At 40.2% G+C, this 22,229-nt stretch overlaps 1 protein-coding gene across 2 annotated transcripts in view; it reads left to right on the top strand.

Moving 5' to 3' along the window:
• Positions 1 to 18,487, top strand: part of LOC122449451 (schlafen family member 11-like) — a 57,078-nt gene extending 38,591 nt beyond the window's left edge. For both annotated transcript variants that reach the window (XM_043480998.1, XM_043480988.1), the window contains exons 2-5: positions 4,096 to 5,165; positions 6,088 to 6,216; positions 14,402 to 15,125; positions 15,744 to 18,487. In XM_043480998.1, the coding sequence (XP_043336933.1) occupies positions 4,109 to 5,165; positions 6,088 to 6,216; positions 14,402 to 15,125; positions 15,744 to 16,527 (2,694 nt within the window). In that variant the 5' untranslated portion in view covers positions 4,096 to 4,108 and the 3' untranslated portion in view covers positions 16,528 to 18,487. The remainder of the gene's footprint in view (positions 1 to 4,095; positions 5,166 to 6,087; positions 6,217 to 14,401; positions 15,126 to 15,743) is intronic.
• Positions 18,488 to 22,229: the final 3,742 nt, after the last annotated feature.

Below are 22,229 nucleotides of genomic sequence, written 5' to 3'. Positions count from 1 at the left end.
TGGGAAGTTACGAATAAAGCAGCTAAAAACATCTGTGTAGAGGTTTTTGCATGTTGCTCCCTGTTTTAATCTAGGTTGAGAAGCAATTTGTCATAAACTCGCAGTGAGTGGCTAGTTTGGGTTTCTATCTATTGGGTTAGGGAGGAAGAAAAACAGTTCAAATAATGGACTTGAGTTTCCATCAAATACCATGTCCTTCAATTTATTTCTAAATATCTCTCAACTGTTTATTTCTCTTCATATCCACAGTCACTAGTACACACCACCATCTTTTCTCATTGGACTATGGGAATAGCATCCGCAAAGTTCTCTTCCACAACTACTCTAGTCTCTTCCAATCCATTCTCCACACTGAAGCTAGAAGGAACTTTGTAAAAAAAAAAGTATACACACACACACACATACACACACACACATACACACAGGGTACAGAGTACATCTGATGCTATGCCTTCCTGCTAAAAGTCCTCCAATGGCTTCCCATTACCTTCAGGATAAAGACTGAATCCTTAAAGGGGCCTGCCAGCCAATGTACAGGTGACTCTTGATCCCCTTTCCAGCCTCATTTCCTCCCTCTCCATCCCTCCATCTCAGTGTTTCAGACAGTCCGTCCTTTGAACCTGACATATTCCTTTCTACTTCCTTCTGGAAAGTTTTTTCTACCCTTCTTCACCTAATTAACTCCTCACCTCATTTACACTCTTCAGATCTTAATTCAGAATATTACTTTTTCTAGAAAGCCTTCTCAGAACCCATCCCCCTTCCAACTGCCATATGAGGACAGTTTCCAATCTAAGCATCCCTGGCATTCTGAACTATCATTTATTTAACAGTGAGCTTCACTAAACAATGAGCATCTTGAGAGCAGGGACCGTGTTTGTTTTGTTCACCACTGTCTACTCTGGATTTAGCACAGTGATTGGAAAATAATAGATGTCCACTAAACAGCTGTTAAGTAAATGCAGTATTGCTTATTATTAAGAATTGTGAACAAGAGAAATGTTAACGATCGAGAAATGTCCAGTTCATTAATATTGTATGTACTTGATGAAAAGTTTTATTGTCTTTAAGACATATAATTAGAAATATAATGACTTCAAAGGTTTACAGAAGTGTTAATGATAAAAGCAGAATGCAAAACTCTTCATCTGACGCTTACAATCTGTTAAAAAAAAGTCTGTAATATTATTAAGATCATAAGAGATAAAGGAAAAACAGGTGAAAGAATTATTGAGTGTCATAATGTTCATGAAATATATGACAATACTGAATTTTGTAGCAGGCCATAGTTTTTCATGTGTCAAACACTTTAAATCTAATAATGTAGAAATTATATGATTTTGAAGTTTAAAAAAGCTCTCCAGTAAACACAATGGAGCCAGGCACTTAAAATTTTTCCTTGTTATAACTGCCCTGATACTTTTATTCTGTTATTGATTTATCAGAGCTCTCAATTTTTAAACCAAACCAATTTTGCTTTTCTGCCTATTGAAAAAGAAATCTACCAGACATTTCCCTTTATTGATTTTCTTTTAGGTCTTAAAGGGAGAAGAAAATATTAGGAGTTCTGAAGCTTTCTCTGCCATATAAAATGATCCAGGCTGACTAGATAATAGAAGGCAGTTGCTGATATGATATCAGTCACTGATATCAGTTGCTGATAATAGTATGCTTCCCAGGTGGCTCAGTGGTGACGAATCCACCTGCCAATGCAGGAGTCACGGGTTCAATCCCCGGGCTTGGAAGACCCCCTGGAGTAGGACATGGCAACCCACTCCAGTATTCTTGCCTGGAAAATTCCATGGACAGAGGAGCCTGGCTGCAGTCCATGGGGTCACAAAGAGTTGGACACGATGAGCACACATGCAAACACAATACTTGAGAGCAAATATCCATATGAGTAAACATCAAAACTTTGAAGTCCAAATGTCTCCAGTGGCATTTTGTATAAATAACCTGACAAGAACACCTTAAAGGTTATAAAATACAGAATAAGATATTTATAAATATAAAATATATCACAAGGAACATATCAGGTAAATGAGTAAGATTGTGAATGACATGGCCTTCTAATAATTGTTCAGAGCTCTTAAGTAATAAAGATGCTAGGAGCTTGGGATTAACATACACACACTACTATATATAAAATAGATAATTGACAAGGACCTGCTGTTTAGCACAGGGAACTCTACTCAATGTTCTGTAATACTCTATGTGGGGAAAGAATCTGGAAAAGAATGATATCTGTATATGTATAAGTGAGTCACTTTGATGTACACCTGAAACTTACACAACATTGTAAGTCAACTATACTTCAATAAAATGTAAAATAAATAAGATGCTAATGGCTTATCTAAAAAACAAAAATCAAACAAACAAAAAGCAAAACAAATGAAAAAAAACTCTCAATCTTGTTAATTAATCAAATAATTGCTTTTTAATTTTCCAACTTTCTTCTGCCCGTCCATCTGTTGTTATTCCTGTTCTTTTGTGTTCTTTTGTGACCTGGTTTTTTCCCTAAATTCTTTAAATGTTGATGCAAATCATTTTATTTAAATTCTCTCTCTTACTGTGACATACATTTAGGGCTATGAATTTTTCACCACATACCATTTAAACCACATCATGGTAATCTGATGGACCCTAAACCATAAATCTCCAATAGTCATATTCTTTGTGTCTTTCACAGCGGTTAGTGTGCCCTTGGTGAGAGCCCATTAGATGTTTCCTGTGCTAAAAAAATTAAGAAATGAAATATTTCAATGTATGCTTCAGTATATAATCAAGGAAAAGAATAAAAAAGAAAAATGACTGTCTAGGTTGCAGCACAACCCTGGGTCTTAAGCGCTCTCTCCTCACTATGGTACTGTTGAGTTTTGTTGATTTGCTCAATCACTCCCAAATACAAGTTTTTTGGCATCATAAAGTCTTAGAATCCGTTATCCTTCTTTTCCCCCATTTCTCAGATCCACCCTCTGCCCTGGCCATCTTTGTTTTGTTAGAATGCACAGTCCAAAAGTTCAACCACTTTGTTACTCCAAATTCATATGCCCTACTCTCCTTTAAAAATTTTTGGAGATAAAAGTTTTCTTTTTTATGTCATGAGTAATTTCAAATTTACAGGAAAAAAATAGAGAACAATATAGTGAACACCAGTTTGTCCACCACCCAGTTAATAGATGAAATCAATTATAAACTTATTTAGACACTTTTCAAATATACACAGAGGTGGAGAGAAGGCAAGGAGAGTGAATCTCCATTTATCAATCACCCATCTTCAATAATCATTGAATTTTTTTTTTTTTTTACCAATAAGTGGTACTGCTAACCATTCAATTGCCCAAGCCAAAAATCCAGTTACTAAATTCTAATCCTTTCTCCTGATCTCTAGCTGGTCAATACAGAGCCGTGTTAATTTTTATCAATATTTTCTAAATGTCTCTCGGAAACATTCACACTTCTTCATTCCCACGGCCCCTACCTACTGTGGCACAGGCCAGCATCATCTGTCACTCAGGTTCCTGCAAAACCGTCCCTACTGATTTACTCCTCTCTAATTAGTTCTCCGTCTGTAAATAATGTGCCCTCTGCTCTTAAAAATTAATCATGCAATAAGATTTACTTTTGCAGTGTGCAGTTCTATGACTTCTAGCACATGGATTCATATAATTACAACCACAATCAGGAGACAGAACAGTTTCATCACCCCAACAAACTCCACTGTGTTATCCCTTGTAGTTACCCCTTCCCTCCCCATAACCCTTGGCAACTATGGATCTGTTCATCAGTAATGGGTCTTTCACAATGTCCGTGTGCTCATGTCACTCCCTTCCTTAAAATGCTTCTTCGGCTTTCTATTGTTGTAAGCCCTTTTCTAACTCTGAGGTCTCCTCTCACCACTTCTCATCTCCCATTCTCTGTCACTTTTTTTTTTCAGCTCAGTGTAAACTTTTAAAAAGTTTTATTTTATTGAAGTATAGATGCTTCACAAAGTGATTCCGTTATACACACTTTAAATAAATTAATAAATGCATTTTTGTGTATTATGCAATCTACTTCTTCACCAACATGAGATATGTGTTTTAATGGTTTCAGTTGCAGAATAAACATGGAGAAACATTATTCACGTTTGGCGATAAAATCGTCTTACTCAGACTTGGTCATCAATGTAGGAAAAGTAACTCTTGGTGAAAGTAACAGAAAAAAGCTGCAGAAAGTTCAGAGAGAGAAAGAGAAGGCGAAAGTGATCCAGGCTGCATGTGCTTTATTAAACTCAGGAGGAGGAGTGATTCAACTGGAAATGGCAAACAACGATGAAAATCTCGTGGAGATGGGACTGGATTTAGAAGAAGCTTTGAGAACACTTATTCTGTTTTCAAATCTGCAAGCTTTCTTCAAGACAAAGCAACAAGGGAAGTGTTACTACATTTTTGTGAAGTCTTGGAGCACCGACGCTTTCCCTGAAGACATTTCTGTTAAGCCCCGCATTTGTAGCCTGAGTTCTTCATTATACTGTAGATCTGGCACTTCTGTGTTTCTCATGGATTCAGGAAAGGCATCCAGTTTCCTGAAAACCAAGAAAACAAATGCAAAAAGCTCAGGGAAAGAGCCTTTTGGTGAAATTTCCAAGGTTATACATCCAGACCTCCATGACGTGGATCCTACTTACTGTGTTCTTCAAAAAGACCATTTTGAACATGGTGAAGTCATGCCTTTTCCCGAGTCTCAATTCATAGAGTTTAAGCAGTTTGCTACAAAACACATTGAACAATATACGAAAGACACGATTCTAGAGTATATCCCTGCATTTGCAAACACTGAAGGAGGCTATCTTGTTATTGGTGTGGATGATAAAAGTAGGAAAGTTCGGGGATGTGCTAAAGAAAATGTTGACCGTGACTCTCTGAAAAAGAAAATAGAAGAAGCAATACAAAAATTATCTTGTGTCCATTTTTGCCAATGTCAATGCCAGATAGATTTCACAGTCAAAATCTTGGATGTGTTAGACAAGGGAGAGTTATATGGCTATGCTTGTGTGATCGGAGTGAAGCAATTCTGTGGTGCAGTGTTCTCAGGTGTTCCCAGTTCGTGGATGGTGAAGGATAAGGAGGTTTGCAGCCTGACAACTGAGGAATGGCTAAGCATGATGATGGATACAGATCCAGGTAAGATGGAAAAAAACTCCCTTCCTGTCTTTTCTGCCTCTTCAGAAGCTCCAATTAAACATATTTGCCATGACTTTGAACTTCTCACATCCATTAAACTCTGTGTTTCTTGAACCTTCAAGTATCCTACTTTCCAAACATGAGAAAATTTGGCTGGGTGATGACAAGCCTGAGTCCAGTGTCTTATAATGGGCAATTTCCCACATCAGATGAAGAGAAAATTGTTTGGGGATGATTGCCTTGCAGTGGTGTATTGGAACTGACTCTTGCTGTTTATTAAGATTTATTAAATTTTCAGGATTGTTGTGAGCCAGTTGCTAAACAGTCATTATTAAAAATCAAGTTATACAAACAAAAATCAAGTTATATAGTTCCATAAATTATATTTAAAACCAATGCAGTAAATAAAAAACCCAATTATTTATAATACTACATTTTAAGATGATGCTTGTGAGGTTATTTACATCTATTGTATCTGCATGATGGAATTGCTCTAAAATGATGTGTTATGATGCATGTCTCCCCAACTCTGCATTTAGTGACATCATATTGGTAGCTTAAAATTGCCCATGGTGGGAATATTTACACCATAGATACATGCATAGATAAGTGTACTAAAAGAATGTTCTATGTACCATAGAAGAAATAAAAACAAAATGCTATTCAGATACAGAGAGTGGAGACTTACATTGAATGGAAACACATTCAAACTTCCAAATAACATCTCTCTTATGATGGTTTTGGCAACTTTCATATGCAGTAAAGGCACTTGTTCATACAGGGTGAATGGGGTGTTTTCTTGCTATTATGTCTCAAATCATGCCTCGACAGCCATACAGTATACCCACTCATAAAGTCTTTTTCAGTGGTGAAGAGATGAACTAACATGTCAGAATAACATGAATTTCCTTTCTTTGTTAAGATCTTAGGCAGCTGTGCAAAGACTTTGAATCTCAGCTGAGCCTGTCTAACAGCCCTCCTCAGAGCAGACCAGTGTACTCCAAGAAAGGTCTGGAACATAAGAAGGATCTCCAACAACGCTTATTTCCAGGTAGCAACAATGGTTTGCCTACTTCACACCAGCCAGTTTCTGTGTTAGTAGAGGGGGAGATAAACTGTTATGTTTGTTATTTAAAGTCCTGAAAGTACACTCTGCAAAACCTATGTGTTCAAGGTAATGGTGCTATAAACATATTGATGATAAGTAGTTTAGAAATGAACCCTCACTGACCTCATTCACTGAGGCAGTATCACATATAGAATCCAGGAACATTATTGCCCTTACAGACCTTTTGGTCTTGTTCTTAAATAGGACTGATCATCAGTATTTCTGGTTATTTTTAAAAGTACAGATACCTGGCTCCACACTCCAGACTTCATAAATTAAAATATCTGAAGATAGAACCTTATAATGTTCATTTTTTCAAGCTACTCACAGTATTCTGACCCTCATCCATTTTGGGCACTTTTGATCTAGTTGAATTAGAGGCACACATTGAACTAAGGGCAAATTACCGAACTAAGGGCAAATTACCTCTACCAAATTTACCAGAGGAGTGCCAGTTATGAATACGAAGATGTAAGATTTATATCAAGATGGAACACAAAACGAATACAATGAAGATCAATTACAACATGCGTAAGCATGTTTGGGTTTGAAAGTGAAAGTTAAGTCGCTCAGCGTGTCCGAGTCTTTGCAACCCCCTGGACTGTAGCCCACCAGGCTCCTCCGTCCATGGGATTCTCCAGGCAAGAATGCTGGAGTGGATTGCCATTTTCTTCTCCTGGGGATCTTCCCGACCCAGGGATCGAACCCATTGCGGGGGGGTCTCCTTGCATTGCAGGCAGATGCTTTTACCTCTGTGCTAGGTTTAGGACAGCACAAAATCATGTTTCAGGACCAAGGATAGCATCTGTTCTCATTCCTTGCTCCCAACATGTTAGGTTTTCCGTTGCTGTCCTCTTTCTATACTTCTAGAGAGGAAAAACCACCTGATCAGATATATGCAGTAAGTTAATGGCTTATCTGGCACTAGAATCTGATACATAAATGTCCTTTTGTTGTTATTTAGTCGCTAAGTCCTGTCCAACTCTTTTGCCACCCCATGGACTGTAGCCTGCCAGGCTCCTCTGTCCATGGGATTCTCCAGGCAAGAATACTAGAGTGGGTTGTCATTTCCTCTTCCAGGGAATCTCCCTGACCCAGGGATAGAACCCGAGTCTCTTGCATTGGCTGGCAGATTCTTTACCACTGAGCTACCAGGGAAGCGTCCTATGTATGTGGAAATGTCTATCGAGGACCTTTAAGTTAATAGATAATGATGTTCCAATTAAGATTTCTTTTTCACCTTACCTAATTGAGCTTTTTGCATTCATTTGCATATCAATTTATATTTTAATAATTGTCCACTATAAACAGTACTAAATCTAAGAATAAACATAAGCATTGATAATTATTTTTTAAATTCAACAAATTCTATTTTAGTAGAACTTATTAACATTGAATAAATTATATCTAAAAACAAAACACTGGGCTTTATGCTCATAGAGTGATAACCTATTATTCTGGTATAAAAAAATCAATTTTCCAGGAATCATACCAAACATTTGAAGAACAGACAGTTTCAACACTATTCAAATTATTCCAGAGTCATATAAAAAGGGAAGATTCCCAGGTTATTTTAAATGGGAGTAACAGTAATTGTAAAACTTGACAGAGACAGCATACAAAAGGAAAACTCAGACTAATCTTCCTTATGAATGAAAATGCAAACACAGAACTCCAGAAATGAAAGGATGGATCAACATTAAGAGAGTAATTATTATAATCCATAATTTCTAATTATAATCCACCATTTCTTCATGCAGAAAATTTTATGATTGTCCTCTTATATACTGAAAAAGCATTTGAAAAGCATGAATATACATTTTAATTTTTAGAAGACAATAAAATAGGAGCCCATAGATACTTCTTTAACATTATATTTATATCTATGTATTGATGTCTATATCTATCAATATCCACCAAAGACCATTATGCTAATAGGGAGATATGAGAAGCATTCTATTAAATTTGGGGACAAAACCATTATGTGCACTACTACAACTTTTGTGCAGTGTTAATTAGCCAATGCCATTAGATAGGAGAAAGAAATTAGAGGGACAAAAACTGAAGAACATAGGACCATATTCAAGAGAATCCAATGAAAACCTATTATAAACAATAGAAGAATATGGACTGAATACCAATAGTTGTATTAATAGCATTATATGAAGTCAGAATTAATATCACAAAAATTCAGTTTCCTAATATAACAAACAATCAAAGAAAATACCCAATTTTCAATAGCAACAAAAAGTTAAAATATCTAAGATAAGCCAATCTGAGAAAAATTTTAAATAATATTGAAGGACACAGAAGAAAAATAAAATGGAAACACATGTTATATTTTTGAAGGGAAGAAAGTTGTCAATTTTCTCTAAGTTATTTTATAAACTTAGGTATCAATTTTAAAAAACCCAAGAGATTAACTTAATCTGGAGATTAACTTAACTTCATTGGAACTTAAAGTTCCAGTGAAAAAATAAGTAAGAAGAGCCAGGAAATAAAAATCTGAAAAAGAAGAGCAAAAAGAAGGGCACTCCAGATATGAAATCATTATAAAGCCTCAAATAAAAACAGAGTTATATTGACATATAATTAGATCAAGGGTACAGAATAGAAGATCTGAAAATAGATGCAAACACATATCAGAATTTAGTTCGTGATGGAACTGGTCTCTCAACTAAGGGAGAAGAATGGGGATGTTTCAATAAAGAGACATTGGGATAACTGGGTGATAATTTATTTTTAAAAAGATGCATGATTGATACTATATACCAACATAAGCTCTAAATCAATCAAGAATTTAAAAAAAATCAAAGCCATAAGTGTTCTGGAAGAATACATTCATAAATGGCTTTATGCTTTTGGCATGAGGATTAGAACATTCAAGATTCAAAATCCAGAAGCCGTGACTGTATACTGACATACATGATTACATTAAAAATAAGCAGTGTGCATGGCTAAAACAACTAGGTACAAAGTCAAAGGGCCATTGACCAACTAGGAAAAATGTTTGCAACTGATATTACAGAGGGCCAATGTCTCTAATATATAAAGAGCTTCCAAAAGTTGATAAGGATAAAGAACAACTTAACAGAAAAATCAACTAACATAGTTCAGAGCACACAAAATTCAAATGGCTTTCAAACATTTGGAAAGATTCCTAATCGTAATCAAAATAAGAGATGTAAATTTAAACAAGCTATCATTTGTATCTACTGGATTGTAAAAAAAATCTGATATTATCATTTGTATGCTATACTGCTATTTCTCGGCATTTGTATGCGATGCTATGCAAGTCTTCCCATTCATTACTGGCAGGGATACATATTGGTACAACTATGGAGGACAATTTGGCAATATCTATCGGAAGGACAGATGCATTTACCCTTTTACCCAGTAATCCCACTGCTGGGACTTTTAAATTTATTATTATTTTGGCCATACCACATGGCTTGTGGGATCTTAGTTCCCTGACTAGGGATCCAATCCAGGCCCTCGGCAGTGAGAGTGCTGAGTCTAAAATCACTGGACTTCCAGAGAGTTCCTGGGAGTTTATACTTTATATATACCTGTGTGCACACTAAATGTCCAAGACTATGTACAAGGTTACTCATTGTAATGGGCTTCCCAGATGGCTCAGTGGTAAAGAATCTGCCGGCCAATGCAGAAGATGTGGTTTGATCCCTGTGTAGGGAAGATCCCCTGTAGGAGGAAATGGCCACACACTCCAGCATTCTTGCCTGGGAAATCCCATAGACAGAGGAGCCCGGCAGACTACAGTCCATAGGGTCGCAGAGAGTCAGACACGACTGAGGACCGAGTGAATGAGCGTGCACACATTGTAATATTCTTGTAATGGCAACAAGTTGAGGCAGGGACTTCCTTAGCGGTCCAGTGGTTGAAAGCCTGCCTTGTAGCACTGGGGTTGCAAGTTCCATCTCTGGTCGGGGAACCGGGATTTCACATGCCATGGAGCAACTGGAGAATCCGTGGTTTGCAATGGAAGGTCCCACATGCTGCATCTAGGACCCTACACAGCTAGGTAAATAAATATTTATTTTAAAAAAGTTGGAGCAAACACACAAGAATCCATCAACAGGGACTTGTGTCACATCCATAAGATGGCATGTTAGACAAATGTGGGAAAAAAATAAGGCAGTTCTTGGCACTTGTATAGAAAGATCTCCCACACATATTGCTGGACAAAAAGATGTGAGGGCTGAACAAAAGGGGGAAATATTTGCTTGTATTTGCTCGAAGAAGTTTTGGAAGAATAGGTGAGGAACTGGCAAAAAAAAAAAAAAAAGGTCTGTGTTAGGGGAGTAGGATGGAGTTGAAGAGGGAGGAAAAGAGCAAACAGGAGTAGAAGTGCTTTGGCATTTGGACTATGGGGATGTATTACCTAGTTAGAACTATTTTTTAAGGCAAATTGTCATTTTTCAGAGTCTGCTATTATTAGATTCTAAACTCTCAACATGGTAAATAATCAGTTCCGTTTCGGTTTTGCAGCGGGAGTCCAGATTCTGTGGATAGGGAAATCCACTATTGATCGACAATAGTTTAGCTTCAGATTAAACAGTATAAATGTTTCTTGAAAGAAATGTAATGACTCTCTGGAGTTTTGTCTGTGCCTGGCATATGGGTACTAGAGAAAGTCAGGGGTGAGAGTACTGGATCAGATTCAGCCAGCCCCGAACGACCTCCATCCTGGTGTCCTAAACTGTTAGGTGCCCTCACCTGATTTCCTGTAGTTGGAAAAAGCATCAGTCCAGATACTTCAGGGCTCCGTGTTTAACGACTTTCCTAGCTCATCTACTGTATAGCACAGGGAACTCTGCTTAATATTGTGTAACGGCCTAAATAGGAGAAGGTTTTGAAAAAGAATAGCCACTAGACACGTGTATATTTGTGTAAAAGAATCACTTTGCTGTGCACCTGAAACTAACACGTTGTTAATCAACTATACTCTAGAATACTCTTAAAATGTTTACTTATTGGACTTCCCCGGTGGTACAGTGGTTAAGAATCCACCTGCTGACAAAGAGGACTTAGGTTCGATCCCTTGTTTGGGAAGCTTCCACATGCCACGGAGCAACTGACCCCACGCTCCACGACTGCTGAAGCCTGTATGCCTAGAGCTTGTGCTCTGCAACCAGAGATGCCATCAAAATAAGAAGCCGGCCTACCACAGCTAGAGAGTAGCCTCTGCAACTAGAGAAAAACCTGTTCCCAGCAATGAAGACTCAATGCAACCAAAAATAAATTAATACATTTAAAAAAAATTTTATTTAAGGAAATGGCTACCCACTCCAGTATTCTTGCCTGGAAAATCCCATGGACAGAGGAGCCTGGCGGGCTACATACAGTCGAGGCCACAGCATGGGGTATTTGCAGGCATCCCTCACCTTCCATCCATGGAAAACCAGAAATGAAGAGGATTAACAGCGTGGGGCTATGCTTGACCATGAAGGAATAAATGCCTCTCCTCCTTCCCTAAAAAAAAAAAAAAAAAAAAAAAATTTTATTTATTTAGGCTGCACTGGGTTGCAGCGTGTGGACTTTTAGTTGTGGTATGCTTGCAGGATCTAGTTCCCCAACCAGGGATTGAACCTGGGCCTCCTGCGTTGGGAGTGCCCAGTCTTACCCACCGGGCCACCAGGGACTCCCTAACATAAATGAAAAAAAACGCATTCACACACATACACAAACACAAAAGATTTCCCTAGATCCATGGTGAGATTAGTGCTTAGTATGGATATGAAGTTCTGTGAGAACCCTGAGGAGAGAACAAACATGGGGCTTCTGGAAGGACTGGAAGGACTGAGATGTCAAAAGTAGAGGTTTTTTTGGAATTCTCTTGCTTTTTCTAAGATCCAGCCAGGTCTTAGTTGTGGCACACAGAATCTTCCACCTTTGTTGTACCATGTGGGATCTAACACCCCAACCAAGGAATCCGCCTGCAATATGGGAGACCTGGGTTCGATCCCTGGGTTGGGAAGAAACCATGGAGAAGGGAACAGCTACCCACTCCAGTATTCTGGCCTGGAGAATTCCATGGACACTACAGTCCATGGGGTCGCAAAGAGTTGGACACGACTGAGCCACTTTAACTTTCAAAAGTAGAGGAGGGCATTCGAGTCTCAGGGCACACCTGCACAAAGGCACAGAGACCCCAAGTCACATGGACAGTGGTAACTCCTCTGGTGCACATGAAGTGGTTGGCCTTTTATTGACATTTAGTCTGGCCCCTATCATTGATTAAGTGCCAAGTAGAATATCAAAGAAATGAAAGGGACACATTGTCTCCACATAATTTCCTTGGGAAGCATATCCCATTATGTAATTAAAAATACGAGCTATTTGGTGATAAGGAGGTGCTATGAACATCAAATGCTTTAGTGACATGCTCCACTTAGCAGCAGGCGTAGTCTGTGTGGCTTGCAGGGCTGTGCAGTAGAGACCGCGAGAGGGTCTGGTATCTGAGACAGTACCGGGTCCAGCCCACGGCTCTGCCACTTCCCAGTGGTGTGACCTTGGGCCAGGCACTTGACCTGTTTGAGTTCCTATTTACTCATACGAAAAAGACAACAGTCAGTATATCTGCCTTGCAAAATTGTGAGAATCATAGATGCATGTCAACTCCCAGGTATAATCAACAAATGGTGTGTTTTCTTATTTTATACTTCTTATTTTATACTTCCTGTTTGGTTTCTAAAGCTGCATGTTTAAACATATCCTTATATCTTCTGTCCATCCAAAGATGCATGTTTCCCCCATCTTTTAAATATTTATTTATTTACTTTTGGCTGTGATGGGTCTTGCTGCTGCTCAGGCTTTTCTCTAGTTGTGGCTAGTGAGGGCCACTCTCTAGTGGCAGTGCATGGGCTTCTCATCGTGGGCACTTCTTTCATCCTGGAGCAAAGGCTCTAGGTGCTCAGGCTTCTGTGGTTGTGGCATGTGGGTTCAGTAGCTGTGGCTCCCAGCCTCTAGAGCACAGGCTCAGCGGTCGTGATGCATGGGCTTAGCTGCTGTGCAGCATATCGGATCTTCCTGAGTCAGGGATTGAACCCGTGTCTTCTGCATTGGCAGGAGGGTTCTTTACCACTGGGAGTCACCAGGGAAGCCCTCCTCCCACCTTTTACATCTCCAAAATCCAGATGTGTCTCATCATAGATTCCATCTCCTACTTACCACCACCCGGGTTACAGGCAAAACCAAGTTAAGCAAACATCTGATACCAGTGAGAAAGTACCACGGCAAGGAACAATAAACAACCACCAATGCAATATGGGTCATTTCACTGGAAATCAACACTACAGATCCAGATTCTAGCATGTGATCTGATGCCACCACCACAGAACGACAACAGTCTCTTCATTCCTCCCCCCACCTCTTGGGAACAAATGATCGTTGACATAAGTTTAAAACCCTAAAAGGCAAAGTTTATTTTCATGTCACAACACTGATCCCTGCTCCCTCATGTCAAAGGGAAGACTCTTTGTTATGGATGCAGTCTTACATAGATCTGTAAGGGAGTGATGCTTCAGGAGAGTTATCTCAGAGTCTGATCTCAGCATCTCCCAGTGCAGGGCTGCATGGAGTTTCCCTCTAGCAAAGTTCTCATAGCTCCATCTTCTCCACTGATATTTAATGACCACCTTCTTCTTGGAAGGGTTCTTCCTACTTCCATCAGTGGGGACTGTTCAGGGGCATTTTGAGATTCAGGTGCTTTAAGAGTAGCAAGGGAAAGAATAACTTCTCAACCAGCTACAATGAGCACATACTTTATGCCATTTCATTTATTTCTCACCATAAGAGATGTGCTATTTTTGTAAACATGGATTTCTGTTCGTTTTACAGATGAGGGAACAGTCTTAGGTTAAGAAATTTACCAGGGTCATAAACATAATAAGCACATAGGCTTAGCTGAAGTGTGCCAGACTATCAAGGCTTCTTTTTCTTCACTGTAATATAATAATATTGGCAAAAGAATGTATATAAAATATGTAATTTATAATAATTAATAACATTACAATTTAAGTATAAGTATTTAGCAATTTTGATTAATTACAATTAATCATAAAAATGTGGCCTATGCCATTAAATGTATAATCTTTTCCATATCTAGTGACACCAGGATGTCTGAAATACACCCCTGAATCTCTCCAGAAGGAACTGTTCTTGCAGAATGAAGGTTTGGAGGAATTAATACATAGGCAAATAGAGCCATTCTCCCAGGGAACTTTAATCCTTTCTACAAGCTGGGCTGTGGACCTGAACTTGGAAGAGAAGCCAGGAGTCATCTGCGATGCTCTGCTGATAGCGCAGAACAGTCCTCCCATTCTCTACACCGTCCTCAGGGAGCAAGACGCAGAGGGGCAGTCCTATTGCACTCGCGTGGCGTTCACGCTGAAGCAGAAGTTGGTGAACATGGGAGGCTACACTGAAAATCTGTGTATCACGACCAAGGTCCTCCACCTGAGTCCCGAGAGCAGTGCAGAGTCCTCGGCAGGTTCAGGCTCTGTGATTGATTACCCCAGTTCCTATCACCTAGCAGACACTCAGCAAATGGAAGCTTTGCTGCAGTCGCTTGTGATCGTCTTGCTTGGCTTCCGGTCTCTCTTGAGTGACCAGCTCGGCTGTGAGGTTTTAAATCTGCTCACAGCCAAGCAGTATAAGATCTTCTCAAAAAACCTGCGCAAGAGCAAAGAGTTGTTTATCCATGGCTTACCTGGCTCAGGGAAGACGATCATGGCCATAAAGATCATGGAGAAGATCAGGAACACATTTCACTGTAACACGAATGAAATTCTCTACATTTGTGAGAACGAGCCTTTGAAGAATTTTATCGGGTAAGCAGTTGGATCTTTTTTTTTTTTTTTTTTTGGGCCGTACCACACCGCTTAATGGGATTGAACCCAGGCCCATTGCACCAAAAGGGCCGAGTTCTAATCATTGGACGGCCAGGGAAGTCCCAGCAGCTGGATCTTATTGTCAGCAAATGAGGTTCTGTCTAAATTCACTCCACATCCCCGACAACCTGAATCAGCTTGTTTCTTGAGAGTAAGATGGTAAAATGATCTGTGGCAAGAATACCATGTTTGTAGCTGCTGCTAAGTTGCAGAGAAGGCAATGGCACCCCACTCCAGTACTCTTGCCTGGAAAATCCCATGAACGGAGGAGCCTGGTTGGCTGCAGTCCATGGGGTAGCTAGGAGTCGGACACGACTGAGTGACTTCACTTTCACTTTTCACTTTCATGCATTGGAGAAGGAAATGGCAACCCACTCCAGGGTTCTTGCCTAGAGAATCCCAGGGACCGGGGAGCCTTGGGCTGCCGTCTCCCTGGAATTCTCCAGGCAAGAACCCTGGAGTGGGTTGCCATTTCCTTCTCCACATGTTTGTAGGAGTATGATCATTTTCCTCCTTTACTGACTCAAGGGAAAACCGGATGTATCTCTTTTTTCACAGGGACAAAGATATCTGCCAGGCAGTGACCCGGAAGAGCTTCATGAAATATGACTTTACACACATTCAACACATCATCATCGATGAAGCTCAGAATTTCCGCGCTGAAGATGGGGATTGGTATAGAAAGGCGAAAACCATAACTCAGAGAGACACGGATTGCCCAAGAATTCTGTGGATCTTTCTGGACTACTTTCAGACCAGCCACGTGGAGTGCATCGGCCTCCCTGCTCTCTCAGCCCAGTATCCAAGGGAAGAGCTCACCAGAGTGGTACGCAATGCAGGTCAAATAGCCGGATACCTACAACGTGTATTGCAGAGGGTCAGGAAAAATCCTCCACGTAACATCCCTCATGAGCCCCTGAAGATGTGTCTTGAAGCTAAATGGGCTTGGGATGTTCAGGGAACCTTAAATATTAAGAAGAACTTAACTCTGAATGCAATAGTGATGCATGTGGCAGACACGTGCAAGCTTCTCTTTGAAAGGGGCTATTCTCCCAAGGATGTTGCTGTGCTTGTCAGCACTGCAAGAGATGTGGAGAAATACCGGCAGGAGCTCGTGAAAGCAATGAGGAAGAAAGGGATAGTGTGTCTCACCAATGCAAGTGACGTGGGGGGTGATCACATGGTGTTGGACAGTGTCCGAAGATTCTCAGGTCTGGAAAGGAACATTGTGTTTGGGATCCATCCAACCACCATGAAGGCGGCTATCTTATACAACATTCTTGTCTGTCTGGCATCCAGAGCGAATCAACAGCTACATATTCTGTGGCAGCGTGACGTTTAAGAAGAATCCCAAACCAAAACAGGATGAGGCGATTTGCTCTGTCAGTATCCATGGGTGGCAATCTGACTGGTATTGGAGGAAACTTGTCTTTTCCATTCATGGGTCAGCTAGAGATTTGGGCAGAGCTGACATACAGAATCTGGAACTTCCCTCTCTGGCTCTCTCCTTTTAGGGATTCCTCCCCACACTACTTCTGACAGCTATTGTCCCAAATTCTGACTCTGATTCTTCCAACCAGGATAGAGGTTTTCTAAAGGAGCTTTAATCACCCTGCACAGCCCAGACTGTGACCTGCCCTTTGGCTAAAAGCCATAAAAACAACACATTCGTCCAGTGGCCGTTGTTTCTTCTAAGTCTGGACCCTCATAGTGTATTTTTTAAAAAATTTGTCCAGGATCTATAGTTAATCTGCAGAAGGGTGGTCTGGTTGGGACTACTTGACCACATTAGAAGCAGAATTCTTGTTTCCAGAATTCTTGACATTTCTCTGTGTTGCAGTGATCCAGGACTTGAGAGGTTCCCAAGATAGTTCAGACAAAAACTCAGTGGGTCTTAATAATTTTTGGCAGAACATAGAGCACTGTACAATTATTTAATCCTTTAAAATTGTAAGTTCCATTTATTTTGTCCTCAGAATATCCCAGATCAAGCTTTAATCATGATAGTAAGCATTGATTGTCACTTTACAAAGAAATTATAAGCCAATATAAAACAAAACTAGAGCCATTTTCTCTTTCACTGAGAGCATTAGAGACCAAAATCTGCTTCTAAAGGTGCACACGGGTCATTAAGTAAATAGAACTAGGAAAAATACAGTCTTTACAGAGGAACTTCTCAACTCTGCTCTACTTAATGTTCTATAACATATCAACTTAAATTTTGAGTCAAGTATATTCTTGAACTATAATGTCCCCCTTTACTTTTATATTTTGGTGGGCCAGTCTTAAGGACTGAATGTTTGTGTCCTTCCAAAATTGACAGATTGAAGCCCTTAACATTTAGTGTGGATGTATTTGTAGATTTGTAAGGAAGTCATTAAGGTTAAATGAGGTCATAGGATGGGGTCTTGATCTCCTAAGATTGGAGAGCTTATAAGAGACACGCAAGAGCTCTTTCTGTCTCTTTCTCTGTTCACACACAAACATGAGGTCATGTGAACCCAGAGGGAGATGGTGGCCAGTTCCAAGTCAAGAGGCTCCAAGATGAAACAACTCCTACTGACACCACGATCTTAGATTCCCAGCATCTAGAACTTTGTGAAATAAATTTCTGTCCTTTAAGCCACTCAGTCTGTGGCATTTTGTTCTTACAGCCTAAGCAGACTAACATAGCCACAGAATTATTCTTCTAACTAAAACACATACTTAATAGTGTTAGTGTTAGTTGCTCAGTCATGTCCGACTCTTTGTGACCCCATGGACTACAGCTCACCAGGCTCCTCTGACCATGGAATTCTCCAGACCAGAATACTGGAGTGGGTAGCTATTCCCTTCTCCAGGGGATCCTTCTGACCCAGGGATCGAACCCAGGCCTCCCACATTGCAGGCAGATTCTTCACCATCTAAGCCACCAGGGAAGCCCTGCTACTTAATAACGCCAATGCATTTCTTATTTTTCTGTCCATACAAAACATTTGAAAAATGTTTCTAGTCTAAAAAATAACCACAAAACATTTGTACAACTAATGGAAATTTAAAACATTACATGACTGATATTCCACTTATTACTAGTCCTATTCTACTCCCCTTCTCCCATATTATAAGTTGTGACTTTTTCTTTCTCCTGTCTGTGCTTGCACATGGAATTTCATCCTCTTGACTTGAAACTGTAGGCTCTTCTAACTTCAGCAAAATAAGGAAAAAGTGTTCTTTCTTTCTGACTGCATTAAATCAGTTACAACACTGCACCAAATAGTTATCCTTGTAAATGCTGTTTCTAATAAAATTGGTTTTGTAAGTTCCCTGGACTTGGAGTTGCAATGTCTACAAAAGTAATTCTTTAAAAGTCTAATTCTGGAGCAAAGCCTGCCACCATGTCCTGCCCACTGTCCACTGCACACAGTGGGGTATCTCTCCAGAAACTTGCTTCAGGCCTGTAAACTCCCCCATCCATTAAACCATTGGTTCTCTGTTGCTGACTCCAGCCTGTTCAGTCTTGAAGCTGGGCAAACACGGGCCTTGTAGGCCTGAGTGTGCAGTCCAGAAACTGGTGGAGCCAATCAAGAAACTGAAGAAACTCCCACTAGTGTCAAGATGTTGGAAAACACAGGATGGGGAATGGAAAGCTGCAGGGACTGTCCATGAGGGGACTGTCCCTGTGGGGCCTGAAAGTTGCAGGGGTAATCCTGGGGTGTCTGTCCTTGCTGAAGGGGGGCCACCAAGAGATCTGGAGAGCAATGGCCTCTAATGGCTCTGCTATTGTATCAGAGTGAGCCTTTTGTCATTGGCAAACCTATCTTTCAAGAAGTATTTGGTATTTCTCTTGTGCCTCTGAGATGTAAATAATCTATCTGGGCTCTCTGGAACTTTAATCTTACATGACCTCTAAGGGTAAAGAAGGGAAAAAAAGCTTTTAGGTAAACTCTGTAGAAATAATTATATTTTGGGAATGTCTACCTAAAATAGTCTCCCTAGATTTTGGTGACTTTGAAAATGAAGTTGAAAGAAGAGAATTCATGAGTCATTTCAAACAGGATAAAATATTGAAGTATTAATTACTGGGCAAGTCTAAGTTTACCTATCTTTGTTTGCTTAGGAGAGGAAGATTAACATTAAGTTTTCCAGTCAGAAAGTGCATGATTACTTGCTTCTTGTTTTTTTTTTTTTTTGCCAGAGATTAAGATTCTCAAGGGCTAAGATTATAATTAGTCATAATTCTTGTAACCAAGTTTCTTTATCCATCACATTGTGATCATTTGTGCCTTTTTAAAAGACTTTAGACATTTGTTATTGCTGTACTCTGATGTTTTAGCAAAAAATGCTTCATCTTCAAGAAGATTCGTAGGAAGAGCCTCTTGACCATAACAGGTCTGATAAATTTCATCTTATACTGCTGAACTGATAGCTCAGTTGGTAAAGAATCTGCCTGCAATGCAGGAGACCCTGGTTCAATTCCTGGCTCAGGAAGATCTGCTGGAGAAGGGATAGGCTACTCACTCCAGTATTCTTGGGCTTCCCTGTGGCTCAGCTGGCAAAGAATCCACCTGCAGTGCAGGAGACCTGGATTCGATCCCTGGGTTGGGAAAATCCCCTGGAGAAGGGAAAGGCTACCCACTCCAGTATTCTGGCCTGGACAATTCCATGGACTCTAGTCCATGGGGTTGCAAAGAGTCGCACACAACTGGGCAACTTTCACGGGATACTGTTGAACTAGGTAAGAACTTGAAGAATCCTAATAGAAGACCTGATGTCTTCATAAAAAGTTAACAGAAAGACTGGTTACTGAATGACCTGGTAAATATGGTTATACCATTTATGGGTTTTGTCTGGAATGTTACTGTTTTTGATCTGTGTTTTTCAGATATGAAGAAGCCCTTTCACTCAAGTTGGGTATGATTTACAGTCATTTGGTAAACTACACCTGTGGGTAGAATTAAAACATTTTTCATCTCTACCTGTCCCTCCAGAAGTTAGAGATCCTTAGGTTCTGAGCAGCCTTCTCAGGTGGTGATAGAGACTATCTCCGGGCATGTGCAGGAATCTTAATATTTTGGGGACTGAGAAATCCATCACGTATAGCCTGAGAGCAGGCCTTTGCATGGCTTCGCTGGCTTCCAGGGGCCTTTTGGGAATTCTGTCTGAGACTCCCAAGGAGTTCTCCCTCAGTCAGTTTGGAGGAGTCTCATTGCATGGTGAGACTCTGAGTGTGGTCAATTGACCAGGCTTATTTTGCAAACAAATTACTTTTGATGGGCTGTGTTTGGTGGAATGAGGTTAATTTTAGAGAGAACAATATTCCAGTTCTGTTAATTGAGCTCTGTATTTATGAAAGTTATTGTGCTAGCCATACTTTTGCCCTGATGTTCTGGATGGAAAGAAAAAATTTTCTGGTGAAATTGTCACAGAGTAAACCTACTCATGAAGTGTGACACTGTTTGCTTTAAATCTATGACTAAAAGCACATGTAGGGGGGCTTCCCTGGGGGTCCAGTGATTAAGAATCTGTAGGGGCCACAGGTTCAATTCCCGTTTTGGAAGATCCCACATGGTGTGCGGAAAGCTAATCTCGAGTGGCACAGCTACTGAGCCCCACGTGCCCTAGAGCCCATGCTTCACAACAAGAGAAGCCACTGCAGTGAGAAGCCCACACACTGCAGTAGAGAGTAGCCCCTGCTCGCCACAACCAGAGAAAGCTGCACACAACAACCAAGACCCAGCGCAGTCAAAAAAACTTTTTTTCTTTCTTAAAAAGCTGTAAAGAAGCACACACATTAAATAAGTAAATTTTAAAAAGAAAAAAGCTCGCATAGGGGCTTCCTTGATGGTGTGTGTGTCAGTTGCTCAGTCGTGTCAAGTTCTTTGCGATGCTATGGACTGTAGCCTGTGAAACTCCTCTGTCCATTGGGATTCTCCAGGCAAGAATACTGGAGTGGATTGCCATGCCATCCTCCAGGGGATCGTCCCGACCCAGGGATAGAAACTGCATGTCTTACGTCTCCTGCATTGGCAGGTGGGTTCTTAACCCACTAAACCCCCTGGGAAGCCCCTGATGGTCCACTGGTTAAAACTCTATGCTTCTACTACAGCGGGGCTTGAGTCTGATTCCTGATCAGGGAAGTTCCACATACTGCATGGTGTGGCCCAAAAAAAAAAGAAAAATTTAAAAAGCATATGTATAATGCTTGTGTAACAATGGCATAAAATATATGGCCTCTAAAGTGTTTCCTCATTAATGTAACTTTTGAGCCTGTTCACGAGATCTGATTAGTTTACCCTCAATATGAATGATTAGGTGAATATAAAGGAGGCCTAGGGACACAGTCTGAATCTAGACTAGAAGCCAACACCATATTGAGGGTTGGATATTTTAATCATCAGTGCTTTCTATTGAAAGATTTGCAATTAAAAAGAGAAATGATGGAAGAATCTGCACATATTGAGGAAGTCAGAAGGTTTATACATGGCTGAACTTAAATTTTACTGACCAGAGCAGCCCACCTTGTGGTCCTTCAGACATGCACTGTACATCTGCTTTGGCCATTGAGAAAGGGAACGCATTCAAAACTCAAACGGGAGTAGCTGTGGTTCAGACAACCAAATTAAAACTAAGTGGCCTCTGAATACATAATTTTGGACATCCTCTTATATTACTGAAAACTTGAGTTTTTTAAAAAATTTTATTTATTTTAATTGGAGGCTAATTACTTTATAATATTGTAGTGGTTTTTGCCATACATTGACATGAATCAGCCATGGGTGTACATGTGTTCCCCATCCTGAACCTCCCTCTCACCTCCTTCCCCATCCCATCTCTCAGGGTCATCCCAGTGCACCAGCCCTGAGCACCCTGACTCATGCATTGAACCTAGCCTGGAGATCTATTACACATATGATAACAAACATGATTCAATGCTATTCTCTCAAATCATCCCACCCTCGCCTTCTCCCACAGAGTCCAAAAGTCTGTTCTTTACATCTGTGTCTCTTTTGCTGTCTCGCATATAGGGTGATAGTTACCATCTTTCTAAATCCATATATGTGTGTT

Source organism: Cervus canadensis, chromosome 1, assembly GCF_019320065.1.
Source record: "Cervus canadensis isolate Bull #8, Minnesota chromosome 1, ASM1932006v1, whole genome shotgun sequence".
Classification (NCBI taxonomy): domain Eukaryota; kingdom Metazoa; phylum Chordata; class Mammalia; order Artiodactyla; family Cervidae; genus Cervus; species Cervus canadensis.
This window is presented reverse-complemented; position numbering and strand designations above follow the sequence as displayed.